At 43.3% G+C, this 17,426-nt stretch overlaps 3 protein-coding genes, 1 long non-coding RNA gene and 1 other non-coding gene across 9 annotated transcripts; 1 reads left to right on the forward strand and 4 right to left on the reverse strand.

The window, feature by feature from the left end:
• Positions 1–364: 364 nt before the first annotated feature.
• Positions 365–1,910, reverse strand: LOC144066949 (small ribosomal subunit protein eS27-like). Its single transcript, XM_077590381.1, has 4 exons — positions 1,786–1,910; positions 947–1,055; positions 767–877; positions 365–525 (listed from the first exon to the last, which is right to left on the reverse strand). Exons 1-4 carry the CDS (start codon positions 1,789–1,791, stop codon positions 497–499), a joined length of 255 nt encoding a protein of 84 aa, XP_077446507.1. The 5' UTR covers positions 1,792–1,910; the 3' UTR covers positions 365–496.
• LOC144067590 (small nucleolar RNA SNORA35) lies at positions 605–734 on the reverse strand. The gene has a single exon (XR_013297999.1). It is a non-coding gene; the product is annotated as a small nucleolar RNA SNORA35 (small nucleolar RNA).
• On the forward strand, positions 1,756–5,994 carry LOC144066952 (uncharacterized). The gene is made up of 3 exons (XR_013297796.1): positions 1,756–1,915; positions 4,163–4,237; positions 5,904–5,994. It is a non-coding gene; the product is annotated as an uncharacterized LOC144066952 (long non-coding RNA).
• Positions 2,615–8,253, reverse strand: LOC144066947 (uncharacterized). Of its 3 annotated transcripts, none has more exons than XM_077590378.1 (8): positions 8,130–8,253; positions 7,924–8,037; positions 7,800–7,856; positions 7,542–7,679; positions 6,779–6,826; positions 6,549–6,662; positions 3,662–3,769; positions 2,615–3,588 (listed from the first exon to the last, which is right to left on the reverse strand). In XM_077590378.1, exons 1-8 carry the CDS (start codon positions 8,226–8,228, stop codon positions 3,502–3,504), a joined length of 765 nt encoding a protein of 254 aa, XP_077446504.1. In that variant the 5' UTR covers positions 8,229–8,253; the 3' UTR covers positions 2,615–3,501. The 3 variants fall into 3 exon arrangements, with proteins under 3 accessions (XP_077446504.1, XP_077446503.1, XP_077446505.1); XM_077590377.1 differs by having other exon boundaries at positions 2,615–3,591; XM_077590379.1 differs by lacking the exon at positions 6,779–6,826 and having other exon boundaries at positions 2,615–3,591.
• Positions 8,254–9,349: 1,096 nt separating this feature from the next.
• On the reverse strand, positions 9,350–17,327 carry sema4ab (sema domain, immunoglobulin domain (Ig), transmembrane domain (TM) and short cytoplasmic domain, (semaphorin) 4Ab). Of its 3 annotated transcripts, none has more exons than XM_077590368.1 (14): positions 17,111–17,327; positions 15,025–15,241; positions 14,148–14,308; positions 14,029–14,088; positions 13,854–13,952; positions 13,279–13,372; positions 13,068–13,190; positions 12,864–12,991; positions 12,601–12,782; positions 12,069–12,213; positions 11,804–11,993; positions 11,612–11,727; positions 11,208–11,460; positions 9,350–10,893 (listed from the first exon to the last, which is right to left on the reverse strand). In XM_077590368.1, exons 2-14 carry the CDS (start codon positions 15,104–15,106, stop codon positions 10,259–10,261), a joined length of 2,268 nt encoding a protein of 755 aa, XP_077446494.1. In that variant the 5' UTR covers positions 15,107–15,241; positions 17,111–17,327; the 3' UTR covers positions 9,350–10,258. The 3 variants fall into 3 exon arrangements, with proteins under 3 accessions (XP_077446494.1, XP_077446493.1, XP_077446495.1); XM_077590367.1 differs by lacking the exon at positions 17,111–17,327 and adding an exon at positions 16,198–16,455; XM_077590369.1 differs by lacking the exon at positions 17,111–17,327 and adding an exon at positions 16,029–16,137.
• Between the last annotated feature and the right edge of the window lie 99 nt (positions 17,328–17,426).

Consider the following 17,426-nt stretch of genomic DNA (forward strand, 5'->3'; position numbering starts at 1 on the left):
GGCCAACTATGCGGTCTGTTTTCCATATCTACCTCTACCAACACACCCAAATCAAGCCTCTGAACAGTGGAGTTGGTTCAGGTGTGGTCAAGGGAGATGTGGGAAACAGACTGGATTGCGGCTCTCGAGGACCAGAGTTAGCCACCCCTGGACTATGTGCTGTCATTGACAAAGATAGATGCTCGCTCGGTACATTCGCGGCCAGCGAGTTAGATTGTATCAAACGTCTATCGTCGTCAATCGTGAAAAATGTTACTTACGTCTTGTGTCCGTTTCTATGTATTTTTAAGAATGGGTATCACGAGTTTTCCCACTGTTTGAAGAAAATAAATTTCTATTAAACAAATCACTTGTCTCCACAAAGTACTCTTTCATTTAGCCAAAACATTTTATTGAACAACAAGGAAAAGGTGGCAGTGCATCTAGATCTGACGCGACGGCGTCCGTCTCGTAGCGCTCCACCTTTTGCCTCACCTTCAGCTCGAGGAATAACATTTTAGTGCTGTTTCCTTCTGAACGAGCAGCCTGGGAGGGGAAAAAAGATAAAAACGAGTTAAAATTCTACTCACATTGATGCACCGATTCCAAATAACGGCTGCAAAATGCTTGTTCTCGGCCTTCGAAAGGGGGGAGCCATTGGTATAGCGCAACCCTTCTGCAAACTGAGGTTTTTCTCGCACCGCGATATGAACGGAAGACCACCGCACGGGAAGTCCGGTCAGTTAGCGGTGCCAGAATAAATGTCCAAATGTCAAACGATACTGACCCTCCGTGAGGCGTGCTTTTCCTCCGGTGGGCTGACACAGGACCGTCGAACAACCGACGCACAGAACCACCGTCTGAGCGTGGCTGAAGACTGTCGTGATCTTGTAACATCCTGCGGGTATAGCGTCACGTTAATTTCCAAACTGAATTTGTGGCGGAATCCACGTTGGCGAAACCTTACCTGGACATTTCACGTCCATAAAGTAAGAGTTGGGGCTTTGAACAAGGCGCTTCTTCTTGTGCCTCCTCCTCGTCTCCTCTGCGGAAGGGTGCAGCAAGTCTCTTGCGAGCTAAAAAGCGGCGAAAGAGAATTAATACAAATCGCAAAATCAATAGCGACACAGAATATCCTAGCAATGACTAATCACTATTGTGATTATTTCTCCAAATGTTGTACCCTGTATTTACGCTTGAAACACGGAGAACTAATCACAATAGTGATTCGTTGTTACTTCCTCAATCCAACTTTACTAATATGAAGAAAATCTCCCGTGTTGGTCAAGGCATCAATAATCGAATATCGATATACATCCAGTCAAAACTAGTTGCAACTCCCCAACATGCGATCATTAAGGGGGTATAAATTAAACACTAACATGTCACAGTCGCACCAGATTGCCCAGTCAGGCTTCCAGGGCGGCCTACATTTCTGGTTAAGTAAGGTACCCGAAATTTCCTTTCGGCACACGGCGTAACCACTACAATAAGCGTAACCGCGTTGTATATTGTTAATTCGAGACATTTACGTGGCATGGAAATGTATAGACTGAGGTTTCGGAGTGAGACACTCGCTTCGGCTGGCTCCATGTTTGCAGTGTGCGCGCCGCCATCTTGTCTGACAATGCGTTCGAGAAAAGTGGACCTTCATTTATGTTTTAATGCGGTTAAAAGTTAACAAGGTCGGTTGTTGGAGACACCGAAAGAAACCCAAAGGCTTCTTTCGAACATTGGTGAGTTAATTTACGCTCCAGTGTCGTTAAATAGGGGAAATACCGTTGGAATACATGCGCGAATACTCACTGGCATGTTGGCGAGGAAGTAGCCGATGCCGAAAAGGAGGCTTAACCGGAAGTGAAGCCCTAATATCCCGACTCACTTTGCAACACAAGCAGGAAGTGACGACGTTGGCACGACCAACACGGCCATCTTGGTAAGGTCTTTCATGCAGTATTCATTTTAGCCGCTTTGACGATGTAATGTAAATTTAGGATCTATATATGGACGTATCGACGTTCATCGCGGTCTTTTTACCGGGGAAATGATACTCCGGGCCCGGTTCTGATGTCTAAAAAACTCCGGTATTTGTATTTAATCAATAAATGCTGTTTTCGGCTGGATTTGACCCCATTTTCGGGCAATGTTTGCCCGTACGCCATTGACGTTCATCGCTGTCTTTTCCCGGGAAAATCACCCCCCGGCCCGGTTGTAATGTCTGAAAAGCTCCAGTATTTGTATTTAATCATGAAATGCTGCTAGGAAGTGGATTTTACCCCATTTTTGTGCAGATTTATTGATTATTTTTTTATGTGTCGCAGCTGTAGCTGCAGTAGAGGTTTTATAGCCATAAAATAGTTTTTGAGGGTTGGATTGATACGTTGAAGGCGCTACGAGAAAATGCACGGACCGCCACTGCTGTTAATTATTATATTGCCATGACGAATTATTTACTTGTGACCGAGTAATTATAAGTACTTAGAACAAAACAAAAACAAACTGAATTCAAATTGTTTTATCATGTACATTATGCGCAATCATCTGCTAGTACATTCTATATGTCGCACATATGTTTTGTACAAATACGTTTTGCTGCTAAAAACTAATAAAATAAAATCATCATGTTATTCACCTATTGTTTGGAAGGTTTTATTTGCCACTTTTAGACAATATACATTGTATTCCAGAATGTCTATTTATAAATGATACATTAAATATATTTACAGTATACAGCAATTCAGCACTACCTTAAATCTGTAATAAGTCATCTTTTGAATAACTCTTAGATTGATAAGCATTCCATGCATAGTAAATGGACTAACTACATTGATATTCATTTAAAATGAACAATAAGTAAAAAAGAGCATACATACTTTTTAAAATGTCACAAAATAGATAAACACTAATGTAAATTTAAATAATATAGATAACATGTCTAAGAAAAAAAACTAATACTACAATTGTCTATTATAACCTATTTTATTTGGTGAATAAAAAAAATACATTCAGGGAAATGAATGAAAAATAATAAAAAAATAATTGAAAGAAAAAATATATATATAAAATGGCTAGCAAAATAAAGACAAAGGAAATAACAATAAAATAATGCAAATAAAATGTTAAAAAATATTCCCCATCATGTTTTTAATTTTGAAATTTAAATCTCATATTCTTTTAACAATAAATACCCAGTATTCTAGGTTATGTTCCAAAAATGTTCCTCATTTGAACATGCCAATCATTGGAGAAATCCAGTATGCTATTATGCCCAATATATCAAACACAATGGCTATAAATAACTAGAGTGACCTTTTTTGTTACCTTTCCTCATTTTGAAGGTGCAGTTTTTATGGGCTTGTTGCTCACATTCCAATGATGTTTGTCACTTGCCTTGAGTGAACTTTCCCTCATTGTTTAGGCAACACCAGATGTGGCAACCGCCTCTATTTACACAACGGGGTGAGTGAGTGAATGAGTGAATGAGTGAAAGAGTGAGTAAGAGTGAGTAAAAGTGGCCGCTTTTTAAATGGGCTCCACTTGAGGTTCGGTGGGCGGGGTGGTGATCTCTTCCAGCATTTCTGAGTCCGGCTCCGTCACCACCACGGCCACCTGCTGGCATGTCGAGAGAGTAATATTTGTAGGTGTGTGGTGGATGCAGGCGGGGTTCGGTGGGGGTGGTTACCTGAGATACCCCGGGCTCGGCCGCGGCCGGGGCGGCTGCACGCACAGCCTGGACGGATGGGGATGGAGGTGGGCGAGTCTGTGGGTAGCGAGGTCTCTCACTGGGTACCTGAATAGAACAATAAAAAATAAAAAATAAGCCTTGCTGTACATGTTCTTTTTTTTAAAATTGACTATAAAAAAGCTCTACTATACACAGTCATTTTTTTGTAAAAAAGCCTTACAATACTGTCTTTTTTTAAAAGAAAAAAGCCTTACTATACTATGTCGTTTTTTTTTAAGAAAAAAGCCTTACTATACTATGTTGTTTTTTAAAGAAAAAAACCATACTATACTATGTCGTTTTTTTAAGAAAAAAGCCAAACTATACTATGTCGTTTTATTGTATAGTAAACACCTTACTATACATGCTATGTCGTTCAAAACAAAAAGCCTTACTATACCATGTCATTTTTTTAAGAAAAAAAGCCTTACTATACTATGTCTTTTTTTTTTTTTAAAGCCTTACAATTCATGGCCTGGTGGCTCGGTGGTTAGTGCGTCGGCCTCCAAGTGGGGGACTTGAGTTCAAATCCAGGTAACTTCAAAACCATTACTATCTTATTTCTTTTTTTACAATAAAAAGCCTTACTATACATGGTCGTTTTTTCAAGAAAAAAACCATACTATACTATGTCGTTTTTTTAAGAAAAAAGCCAAACTATACTATGTCGTTTTATTGTATAGTATGGCTTTTTTTCTTAAAAAACGACATAGTATAGTATGGCTTTTATCTTAAAAAAACGACATAGTATAGTATGGCTTTTTTCTTAAAAAAACGACATAGTATAGTAAGGCCCTTTTCTTTAAAAAACGAAATAGTATAGTAAGGCTTCTTTTCCTAAATAAACGACATAATATAGTATGGCTTTTTTTCTTTAAAACGACATAGTATAGTAAGGCTTTTTTCTTTAAAAAAACGACATAGTATAGTAAGGCCCTTTTCTTTAAAAAACGAAATAGTATAGTAAGGCTTCTTTTCCTAAATAAACGACATAATATAGTATGGCTTTTTTTCTTTAAAACGACATAGTATAGTAAGGCTTTTTTCTTTAAAAAACAACATAGTATAGTATGGCTTTTTTCTTAAAAAAACAACAACATAGTATAGTATGGCTTTTTTCTTTAAAAACGACATAGTATAGTATGGCTTTTTTATTAAAAAACGACAGTTTAGTATGATTTTTTTTCTTAAAAAACGACATAGTATAGTAAGCCTTTTTTTCTTAAAAAACGACATAGTATAGTAAGGCTTTTTTCTTAAAAAACGACATAGTGTAGTAAGGCTTTTTTCCCTAAAAAACGACATAGTATAGTATGGCTTTTTTTCTTAAAAAACGACATAGTATAGTAAGGCTTTTTTTCTTAAAAAACGACATAGTATAGTAAGGCTTTTTTCTTAAAAAAACGACATAGTATAGTATGGCTTTTTTCTTAAAAAAACGACATAGTAAAGTATGGCTTTTTTCTTTAAAAAATGACATAGTATAGTAAGGCTTTTTTCTTCAAAAAACGACATAGTATAGTAAAGCCGAAGGCTGACTGGAAAAATTGTTTTGCTGAAAAAAATGACCAAGTCTTTATTTTAATGAAATTAAGTTATTCCATATATACTGAAATACGTAGTGTAGTGATCAGTCAACCGAGAGCAGGATTCGAACCCCAGCTGCCCACATGAAAGTCAGGTGAACGAACCTCTACGCCACGAAGTGGCCACACTATTCTATGTCATTATTGGAAGGTCTTGACTACAAATATATAGAAACAACTAAGGGAAAATGTTTCCCAACCAGGATTCGAACCCCACCTGCCCACATGCTAGTCAGGTGAGTGAACCTCTACACCACAAATTGGCCACACTTTTCTTTTCATTATTGGAAGGTCTTGACGGGTCGGGTTTTTTTTTAAAGAAAAAAAAAGGCATATTATATTATGTTGTTTTTTAGGGGGAAAAAGCCATACTATACTATGTCGTTTTTTTAAGAAAAATGCCTTACTATACTATGTCATTTTTTTAAGAAAAAAAGCCATACTATACTATGTCGTTTTTTAGGAAAAAAAGCCATACTATATGGTTTTTTTTTTAAAGAAAAACACCTTACTATACATGCTATGTCGTTCAAAACAAAAAGCCTTACTATACCATGTCATTTTTTTAAGAAAAAAAGCCTTACTATACTATGTCTTTTTTTTTTTTTTTAAAGCCTTACAATTCATGGCCTGGTGGCTCGGTGGTTAGTGCGTCGGCCTCCAAGTGGGGGACTTGAGTTCAAATCCAGGTAACTTCAAAACCATTACTATCTTATTTCTTTTTTTACAATAAAAAGCCTCACTATACATGGTCGTTTTTTCAAGAAAAAAGCCTTACTATACTATGTCGTTTTTTAAAGAAAAAAGCCTTAATTTACTACGTCATTTTTTAAAGAAAAAAGCCTTACTATACTACGTCGTTTTTTTAAGAAAAAAGCGTTACTATACTATGACGTTTTTTAAAGAAAAAAGCCTTACTATACTATGTCATTTAAATAAAAAAAATTAAAAAGCTTTACAATTCATGGCCTGGTGACTCGGTGGTTAGTGTGTCAGCCTCCAAGTGGGGGACTGGAGTTCAAACCCAGGTAACTTCAAAACCCTTACTATACTTATTTCTTTTTTTTTTTCAATAAAAAGCCTTACTATACATGGTCATTTTTTCAAGAAAAAAGCCTTACTATACTGGTCCTTTTTTCACTAAAAAAGTCTTACCATACATGGTCATTTTCTGATACAAAAATGGCCTTTCTATCCTTGGTCATTTCTTGAACAATCCAAAAAAACAGACAAAGGACGTGACATGAAGCGATCCTCACCTGGCTCCTCCGCGCAGCTAGAACGGTGAGTCCGAAAAGCATGGCGGTGATGCAGATGAGGAGCTCCAGGACCAGGAAGAGGACCAGCGTTCCCAGGATGCCGTCGATCAAAAGCTGAGCGCCCGTGTACACACACAGAGCAGCAAAAATCAGCACCAACGCCAAAATTACGTACTCTCTCCAAAATCAATAGCAGAAAAGCTGTAAAAATGAGCCGGCCGCGTGCTTACTTTGCACTTTTGCTCGACCAGCTCGGTGCATCTCCTGAAACAATGTAGCTGCCGAGACAAAACATCAAAGAGCGTCTACGGGTGCCTTTTTACCCGAACACAAACGGGGGTTGATATACACGACGCCAGGGGTGTCCAAACTTTCATCTTCCAACGATCAAACGATGAGAGTCTTCCGCTTTTGTTTGTCGAAAAGAGGATTGGAATTGGGTAAAGAAGATCGATGTGGTTATATTCGCTCATTGTATGCCATTGACGGCCATAGACGTCGAAATCCAATTTAAATGGCAGTGAAACATGATTATTCAATATGTCAATGGCAGAAAGTGAGTTCAACATTATCCTGAGGTGCAAGAAAATTATAATCATTTTTAAATTTAAAACATGACAAAAAAAAATAGATGAATCCAAAGTCTGCATGTAATTAATCGCCATTAATCATTTGAATCACTACACAGCACCAATATAAATATTTACTCACACGAGGTATAACAAGCCTTCCAAAATAAATAAAACATTTTCTCTCTTTATCAAATTGGATTATTATTGTTTTCATAAATTGATGTAAAATCTACATTGATTGGAAATTATGGAGAAAGTTCCCCTAGCGTTGAAGATGAGAAATGCATGAGCATGTTTCGATTCTTTTGCGGGCAAACTGGCGCAGGGGGAGTTTGGACACCCCTGATAAAGGGTATTTCTTTGCGTCTTGCAAACACATTGTTTCAGTCAGTCACCGTAATAATATGAAGTCCGTCATTACCACAGCGTGGAGCTCCATACGGCGACAGTGCTCGCAGTGGTACGAATCCTGCCTGTACGGGAGGTGCTTGGACATCAGGCCCAGGGCGGCGGTGGCGAACGTCGCGCTGATCAGATGAAGGACCAGGGAGCATTTCACCTGGAAATAAAATTAAAAAAAAACATCCACATAGGTTACTGGTCAAAACAGGACTCAAATAAATCAAGTGTTCCTTTTTTTTTAAGTCGTTCTTTAGGACTCGGTGAAGATCCTACTGACCCAAAACAAGGTGGGCCTCCTTCCGCTGTGGATCAAGACGGACCCCGACAAGGCCACCTGCTCCCAAGCGAGACGTCGGAGGTCGGCCGAGGACAAAGGTTAAAGCCCCGCCCCCGAATCCCACCTGGACCACCACCACCAGGAAGAGCACCACGTCGCCCGTGAAGTGGATTTCGTGGAGCTGGAGCACCGAGGCGCTGAGGCACAGGATCAACGCGGCGATCACCAGCTGGACGGCCTGGAGACCAAACCAGACAAAACAAGACAAGCAACGCGCTTTTTACAAGACCCGCCGCCCGCGTCCACGGCAACGCTTCCGGCGGATCCCACCCCTAACGTCTTGGGCTCCATCTTGAAGTGAGACTGCAGCTGGCCCGGGGTCAGCTCTCCCGACGGGGCGCTGGGGTTTTTGGGGTCTTTTTGGGGCATCTCGCCACTGCAAAAAAACCAATTCAGGACATGTCTGAACCTTTCGTATTTCCAAATGTAAATTCAAAATGCGGCGAGTGGTTAGCACGTCGGCCTCACAAGTTATGCAGTCGAGGGTTCAATCCCGGGTTCGGACTTTCCCGCGTAGCGCTTGCACCTTCTCCCCGGGCTTTCCTGGGTTTTCTCAGGGGACTCGGCTTTCCTCCCGTGTCCTAAAAACAGCATGACAGGCTGGTTCAACACCCTAAATTGTCCCGTCTCCTTGTGAATGAATGAATTAAACATGCAGGCCCCGTTTGTCCTTGACTTCCCTGACTCAGCCAAAACGGAGAGAGATCTCTTAAAGGGACGGACGGCGGGACAAAACGGACATTCGCCATGAATAACTCAAGAACATTTTTTTCATATTGTTGTCATTTGCCGGTGACTTTTTAAAAGTACACTGCACCAAAACGAGGATGGAGCTGCTGCAATACGACTCGGCTCGGCTCGGATGGAAATCCCGTACTCGGTCAAACCAAAGCCCTCCCAAGAATGATACATTTTGGAAAAATTGCAGTTTTTTTTTACCTATGTCGAGTCACCCGCTGAAGAAGCTCCTCGATGTACTAGTTGTCGTGCAGGCAGGCAGGCAGGCGGCCGGGCTGTAAAAATAGAAGGGAGGGAGAGAGGGTGTGTGTGAGTGTGTTTGCGTGATTGCACTGCAGCAAAGGGGGACGCTGCAGACTTTTCACAGACCGGGACGGAAGATGTCTGTGATGTCATCACGGAGTGACGTTAAAAATCATTTATAGGTGAATGTTCTTTTTTTTTCCCAGATTGGCCTAGAGAGTTTTAAAGGCATCAAGAAAATGGTCATGGAAAAGGGAATTACATAAGTATACATACATTCATTTGTTTTGATGGTACACCAAAAATAAACTTCAGTATTTTAATGACGTCGAGTTAAAATTAATGTTGCATTGATAAAACTTAATTCCTACAACCTCACTAGAATGATAATCATTTTAGTTTGGGTGCAGCACTAGTTCAAATCTTGGGCTAGCATAACTAACAAGACGTTTTATTTCCTACAGTGTACAGTTTTCTACCGATAATTGGGCCAAGTCATGACTGACATAGAAAGTTCAACACAATATTTATTATGATAGTGGTTGTAGTTCCTAGTTTTTCACTTTTTGTAAAACAACAGCTGTGCCCCCCCCCCCTCGCGGATTTGGTCCAGATGTGAAATTAGGACATTCCAATAAAGTATCTAAAGGCAGTCGTAGTGCCTTGAGTTTGTCCCCGGATGAGTAAAAACAACACATTTGGTCCCGGTTTTTCTCCCGTGGAGAATTCAAAGTGGTCACTAAGCACGTTACGTAGTACCATGTTCACATTTAACATTCAAAAAAGTGGCACCAGTACTTTGACGGTCACATTATTACAGGGTGCAAGAGTTGTCGTGTAGCCAAGGCACGTTCAGGAACAGCAAATGTCATTCCGTAACACGCCACACTTTTTGGTAGAAAATTGTACAAAAGTTCACCTGGTGAGAAAAAGTGTGCAAACAGTGATTTTCTACAAACTATTCAATCTTTTCTCTTTTTTTGTACAAAGTGAAGTACTGGACAGGGAGCAGTCGCCTGGCATGGAATGCTAACGGGTAGCATTCCATATAGTGAAAACAAATTTGAAATGCCAAAGGAGTATTTGGGCCACGCTCAAATATTAATTCAGAAATTGTGATTAAATGCCTGGAAAAAATGTTTTTTCTGTTAAGGTCTCGCAAAAACGGTTAGCATAGCGCTAACACTTTTAAACAGAGAATGGGAAATATTTTTGCCACCTGCAAAAAAAAAATGTTAGCAGTATGACAATTTTTTTTGTAAAATGTATTACATTATGAATGGAACACCAATTTTTTTCACGACGACACCAACCAATTTAGCGTGGCCTAAAAACTGCTGGCCGACTTTCCCTACTGTTGCACTTGGACACGTGGTCCGGAGCGGCTGGCGGGGTCCCGTGGTAGCGCGCCTCCTCGGTCAGATGGGCGTGTTGGGCAAGTGGCCATTGGAGGCGGCGAGCGGCGGCCCCCCGTTGGAGAGGCCGTTGCGCTTGCCCGGCGGCGGGCTCCCCTGGAGTCCGTCGTCCGAATCGGCCGGCTGCGGCGCGGTGCGCCCGCGCCATCGCCGTTTGATGGCGTGGAGGAGGACGGCGAGGAGCGCGGCCAGGCAGAGCACCAAGAGCGCCGACACCACCGCCAACTCCTTAAGGTACGACGGGCTCACCCCGTTCTGGAGGGCGGCTTCCTCTTCGGGTGACGCTTTCACCATCCATAGCGTGAAGTTGCGCCCCGGCTGGCCCCCGGGATCCCGCGTAGACTCGGGAGGCGGCTTGGGCTCGAGCTCAGGCGGGGGCCCGCTCCTCTGCTTGACGTGGTAGACCGCCATGGTCTGGCGGAAGCCGTTTTCGGCAGACAGGCAGAGGTAGTGGCCCAGGGTGGCGGGCGTGGCCACGAAGCTCAGGCCACCGTCGTCCAGGTGCAGGTAGAGGTCCGGGGACAGGCGGCTGTTGGGGCGCTCCCACGACTGGCGGGAGAGGCGCGAGGCGGCGGGGCAGGCCAGGCGCACCACCTGATGCAGCGACACCGACACCGGCTCGCCCGCCGGACAGGGAGCTGGCGAACACACCACAGGTCAAGCGACAACGCCTTGCGCTGCCTTCGCTCGCCGTTTACTCTTTTATTGGGGAACGTAGCTGGCAAAGAACGGCGCGAGAGCCTATTTGTCTCCTTCATAAAAAAAGAAACCATGATCTTAGCAATAGTAAAGTGATGCGCCACAATACTCGTCACTCGTGCGACGTATTATTGTTATGGTCGTCGTGAATTGTTTACCCACGGGAAGCCTTGAAAAATGACACGGGCAGGCTCAAAGCTAATCGATTTACGCCCAGTTTGAGTTCATAAAGTTGTTTGAAAAAAAAGCTCACCAGCAGGCAGGCTGTCGGGTCCCAAATGAGCCCGGTGCGCGGAGGTGACGCTCTGGCACGCCTTCTCCACGTTGCCTCCCTCCACGTCCTGGGCCAGGTGGGCGCCGGTGACGCCCACGCAGGCCCGCCGGGCGGCGTCCCACCCGCAGAAGGGGTCCCGGGCTAGGACGCACTGAGCGCAGGTCCAGTAGAAGGAGCAGTTGGCCGTGGGGAAGCGGAGCACTCCCTCCGATGTGCCCACGTATAGTAGACCCTTAAAAATAAAAATAAAAGCAATGAAGACAAATACAGTAATCCCTCGAATATCGCGGCTTCAACTTTCACGGTTTCACTACATCGCAGATTTATTTCTGGGGGATTTTTTTTGGTAAGTTCATAAAAATGAAAGTAAGAAGTTTGGGTACCTTAGGTACAGACAGCTTGAGGCTCTTGACACGCTGCGGTTTTAGAAACACCTGCACCTCCTCCACCACGTGCGCCCCGCTCTGCAGCAGCACCGCTTTGTGAAGGTACCCCAACTCTAAAAAAAGAGCGCAGGGAAATGCGGGTGAGAGGGCTGACGCGAGGCCGAGGCGATGCGGGTGAGGCTGGCTCACCCGTCAGGAGGAAGAGGACCACGTGAGGGACGCCGTCAGCCGCCCAGACCCGCTGGACGGCTAGGTGGCTGTAGCGCCGCTCGGCGGACACCAGCGTGGGCGAGCCGCCCGCGGGATGCACGCTCTCGTCCGCCAGGAAGTTCTCCTTGACGAAGCGCAAGGCGTTGTCCGACGCGTTGTGCAGGCCACACTGAACGAGGGAGAAGTCTCATTATTTGAAGCGGTCACTTTTATATATATATATATATATATATATAACATTTACCTCCCCCGGGTTAGTCACCCTCTCTTGAACCCGCGTGCTCCACTGAAGCGTGTCGCGGTTGAGGACCTTGTAGGAGCCCGAGAAGGCCGACTTGATGTCGGAAAAGCGGAAGGAGCACACGGCCGAGAGTCCCGAGTTCACCGACCTGCGTTCAAAGTGGAAACAAAATCAGCCACGCCCACCACACATGACAAGGACGCCGTTGTTGAAGAGAAGCCTGCTGAGCCAACACGTGACTCGGAATATGGCGTGGAGAATCATTCATTCATTCATCTTCCGTACCGCGCATCCCCGTTGATAACACAACTAAAATATTCTGGTTTGACGTGTCAAAAAAATAAAAACGCTCGATTCTGTACGCGCGGTATAAATGAGCTACAAAGTGCCCGACAGGCAAAAGCGATTCTTTTGGAAAAGCAGTTTTACGAAGACAAAGACCTTACGTCGCCGACGGTCAAAGTCGAAAAACTTCCAGTTCGCATCACCGAAAAATAAGGACGATAACGTGACGACTTGAGAAGGTATTACCAACCACTGGGAGGTGAAGATGCCGTAGAAAAGCGTGTCGTCCGCCGTCCCGCCCTCAGCCGGTGGCAAGCTGTCAATGTCCTGGATGACGTTGTATGGCAGCTCGCCGTCCGCCTGGCAGAGCAGCTGCGCTTTGGCAAAGGTGGTCCAGCGCCGCTGAAGCGTCCTCTGGCCTCCCACGTCACTCTAGGTCAACAACGCACGGAGCTGAACTCGCGTTCATTGCTCGTCACATCGTCGGGAAAGTACACGGGAGACGGTCGCTACCGTGCAGACTTGGGAGACGCGCGAGACCACGAACTTGTCGATGAAGTCGTACTCTTGGCCCACTTCGCTGAAGAAAAAGTAGATCTTTCCCTCCTCCTGGATGAAGGTGGAGCCGATGAAGGTGGGATCTGCGCGGAGAGCGATAGGCGTTTTGACGGGGGACCACGAAGATGGCGGCCAGCGAACCCTCCGCCTCGCGCTGACCTTCCAGCCATCCCAGCGTGTCGTCCAATTTCAGGTCCACGCGTGAACCTTCGCTCAGGTGGCGAGAAATGAGCGGCCAGTTGCCCCGGTAGTCCGCCACGGTGCCCGTGTACAGCTCTCCGTCTGAGGAACGGTCAAAAAAAAGAACCGGTCAAAAAAGAACAGGAGCGTGTCGCGACCCTTGACAAAAGCCGAAAATTGCAACTCTTACCTACGATGATAGCAGTGTTACGCTGGTAGGGGTCGTAAGGGCAGCGACCTCGTCCCTCGTCGGGCTTCGGGCTGGCCTCTAATGTCTCTGCGTTCTTGAAAATTCATGGAGATGCATGCAACTTTGTTGATATAGCTATAATATACATGTGTGTCTGTGTAAACACAGAGAGTCCTCAGGTTAATCCCGTTTCGACTTACAAACGCTCCATAAAAATATCAATAAGCTTGCTTCTCCACCACAATGTTCTAAAAGGTTGTTTGAATCCCAATTTGTTCAAATTCCGAACCTTTTTTGCCCAAAACAAATAATGTAAATGGTATTAATCTTGCAAAAATGTTCAAAAAATGGGGGGGTGGGACAAACTAAAGAAACAGTACTACATTAAAAAAACAATCCTGTCAATGATATCCATTGGTGTGATGCATATTGAATTATATGGTAAAATAAGGTGGTTTCCAGTGCAAGTGTATTTTCTATTTTATTTTGATGTTTCGACTTACACCGTCATTGGGGTTTGGATTGACGTCATAACCCGAGGACTCCCTGGATTTATAGACTGAGGACAAACTCACAATATAGATACACCGTGGGCTAAAGGCGAATGTTCCACAGGCGTAGATGTGAGTGGCGTTCAGGAACAGCAGCACGCGGATGAAATTAGGACAGTCCGTCTAGAAAAAAAAATAAAAAATACTTATTTGCGATTTGAAGGAAAAAATAAATCTTCAAAATAATTGTAATACTTGCCAACATCTTGCCTTTCATGGAACATTGCTCCAGATCTTTCTCCGAAGGCCTCCAGTCCAGCTGCGAGAACAGAGCGCGGCGTTGTAGTGAACAAGCGAGAGTTCGCCTCCGAGTCCTACCTTGTTCCTCAGCACGATGGCGTCCTCGCCGCTGACGTCCAGCGCCAAAACGGTGTCGCGGCCTCCGACGTAGAGCGTGTCGTCGCCGTCGGCGAGGAGCAGGGTGGTGGTGTTGCCGACGTCGGCGCTGCCAAAGTGTGTGACGCGTCTCCCGGGACTTCCTGCCCACGCAAACGGGATCATTTCTTTTTAAACATAACTGGAATAAGATTTAGCGGATGTGTCAGAAATAGGGAACGCAATTAGGAATGTCGCAAACTGATATTTTTGGACTTCGAGTCGGCTGACATGGACAATCTGGGACCATCTGTATCAAGTAGGAGAAAAAAAAACGATATACCAATGTTCTTTATCCATCAAAATTTAAAAAAATCTATCACAACTTTATAGTCAAAAGAAAAGGGAAAAATCCCTTTTACCTGTTGTGCCGTATTTTGGATTAATAAACTGATCCAGTGAAAAAAATTGGTCACCCAATGCGAAAAATTGAGCCATTTTAGTTTGGATTTGTTGGATATTTACTTTTTTGCATGCTAGGTTTGTTTCAATAGTGTCAATACAAATACCTAAATATTTTAGAATATGCTGTATATCTATAAATCTTTGCATTATACTTATGGATCATTTTGTAACTTGACTTAACTCATTAACTCCCACAGCAAGCATTGTTTGATGGCTGTTAGCCCTCCCGGTCAAAATGGATTGGACGCCTCTCGTCCCCAATGGCAGCTAATGAGTTAATATGTCAAATGTCAACCCAAATATTGAAAAAAAAAATGTTTTTGTTGAATCCGATCCTCTGAAAATGATGCGATTGGGCCCGATTTCCAATTGACGACATCAATTTACAGTATAATTTTAAAATGTCTGAACCCACCCATGGGAAAGGAGACCCTGGGCGTCAACGTGGTGGCGGATGAGAAGAGAAAGCACAGCAGAGTCATCACGACGGGCGCCATCGTGACGGGATGTGGTGGACAGGTAGAGCGTGGACGGTCGAGGAAAGGAGGGTCAGGGTGACGCCGTTAGCGAGGGCGGTGAGCCTCGCCGAGACCACATCTTCTGGTTGCTAGGTCCTAGCATCGCTCACACAGCTGAGGGGGACAGATGGATTAGAAAGTGGCATTCTTTTCCAAGGGACTGGCAGGTGTAGGCAGGAGCGTCCAAAACAGTCCTCAAGGGGCGCTTGCTTTTTGTTCCAACCGATACGGAACAGAGTTAAGCCAATGATGTTTTTTTTTTTTGCTGGTAATTAGAGTCAATTTCTTACAGGTGTAAAATCTCAGATTGGTGTCATTAAGGACATCATTTTGATCAGTGGGAATGAAAACCAGCATTATTTCTCGAAAAGTCTGCACACCCCTTATTATAAATCAATGACAATTTTATTATTGATAGTCCAACGACAAAATGTGTACCCTATTTTAAAAAATAAAAAAAATAGTCACATTCCAAATTAAACCAGCCTCAACAATTATTCTTTTCAACCATACTATCTTAGTGTCCCTAATTAGCATCGTACATAATTTATATTACATTTTGTATTGTTTTTTCCTATAATTTTATTATTATTGTTCATTTTAATTAGCGTCTATGAACTCGACTAAGGATTTACTTGAAAGCAAAAACATGCAAACATGTAAAACAGCATATTGAAATGGACCACAGTGTACTTTAAATGATTAAAATGATCTGGTTTTTAATAGAGAAGCGTACTATTTGACACGTTTTTATGACACGCACTTACTTTCACGCTGGCTACATGCTTACTAGCTAGCTTACATGCTAACACCTCATTACCGAGCCGGTGTGAACTCGCCTCATTTTACAAACAATTCCGTCAAAATTCATGTTAATTCCATTGGGAATATGACACTTTACCTTAGCACGACCCTGCTTTATTCGCATTTTTTCGCCAATTAGCTCACTTTAGTGTCGAGACAGGTCAATTCTTTGTGTGCGCAACATATTTAAAGCCCTAGCCAAAACGAGGTGTAGCTAGTAGGTGTACTAAAAGCAAAAACACAATTGTATTAATAATTATTCTTACATATGGGTTATGTCTCTCGGGAAAGGTCGACGCTGGAATGGCCCACGAGACGAACGTGTGTCGGTGTGGAAAACGCTGACCGTGGAGCGTGAGAGGGTGACGGGGGTGACGGGGGATAATGGTGGGGGTCTCCACTATGTCAACAAACAGCCTTCTCCTCCCACCAAATTCAAGCGATTTACGACCTTCTGCAAAGCATACTGTAACATGTCATTTTTCTCAGTATCGCCCAAGTAAAACTGGCTAAAATATCCTTCCATTCTCGAGGGTTTGACGACGGGAACTTTATTTAAAAAGGACTTCAAACAGAGAAACAAAAGACACGACTCATAAATGATTAAAGGTACAGAAAAAAAACTGTCTTCAATGAAAATATTTTTTATAATGTCTTCATTTATGGAAGTGGGATCGTTTTTTTAGCTAAGGAGCAACCTAAGGATGTGTCTATTGAAAGTGTTCCTGCCATGGACGGTGATAGACGTCCAATTGGTCTGGGCCCATCCCTATTGGAATGAATTGGATTTAGCGTAACTACCGTTGAGCTTATATTTGCATAAATATTTGCATAGATTTTTCCCTACATGAGCCTCAATGGCAAATAGCAGCTACCATGATAAAAGTCTGCATTTGGAAATTTACCATCCGTGCAAATGAATACATTTTTTCATGACCAAATTGCCAAATTGGAGACATATGTTGCAAAATACGGCACAGCCGCTAAGCATTAAAGGCTGGAGTCAGTTCAGAAAATCATAATATCTGCCTTGAAAATATTTTAATTTTCTTTTTTGGGTGGAAAATATAACACACTTAAATGAAATGAGAATTTAATCATAAATTAATATGCAAGTACAGGGTCAATCAATCAAAAAGTCGATTTAACGTCTAATTTGGAGACATTTTGTAAAAGTACCTGTCAAAAAAATTTGACGTCCAGTAGATTTCCTCGATTTTCCCGCATAAAACACGGACTGGTCCCGCCTCAGTGCAGACTTTTATCCTCCCAAATTCAAATTCAATCTTGCATTTAAATCATAGCAGGTTTACCTTGATTTAAAAGCAGGGAAAGGAAGAGAAGGGGGGGTGTAAAATGGCTAATCAGAAGTAAAGCAGATTGGACGGGATTAGCAGGGTGACCTGAAAACAGCCACGTGGTAAAAATCCGGGTAAAACCACCTCCCGCCCCAACAAACATGAATGACCCAGCATCGGCCATATCTGTGTGTGCA

This window comes from Stigmatopora argus, chromosome 21 (genome assembly GCF_051989625.1).
Source record: "Stigmatopora argus isolate UIUO_Sarg chromosome 21, RoL_Sarg_1.0, whole genome shotgun sequence".
Classification (NCBI taxonomy): Eukaryota; Metazoa; Chordata; class Actinopteri; order Syngnathiformes; family Syngnathidae; genus Stigmatopora; species Stigmatopora argus.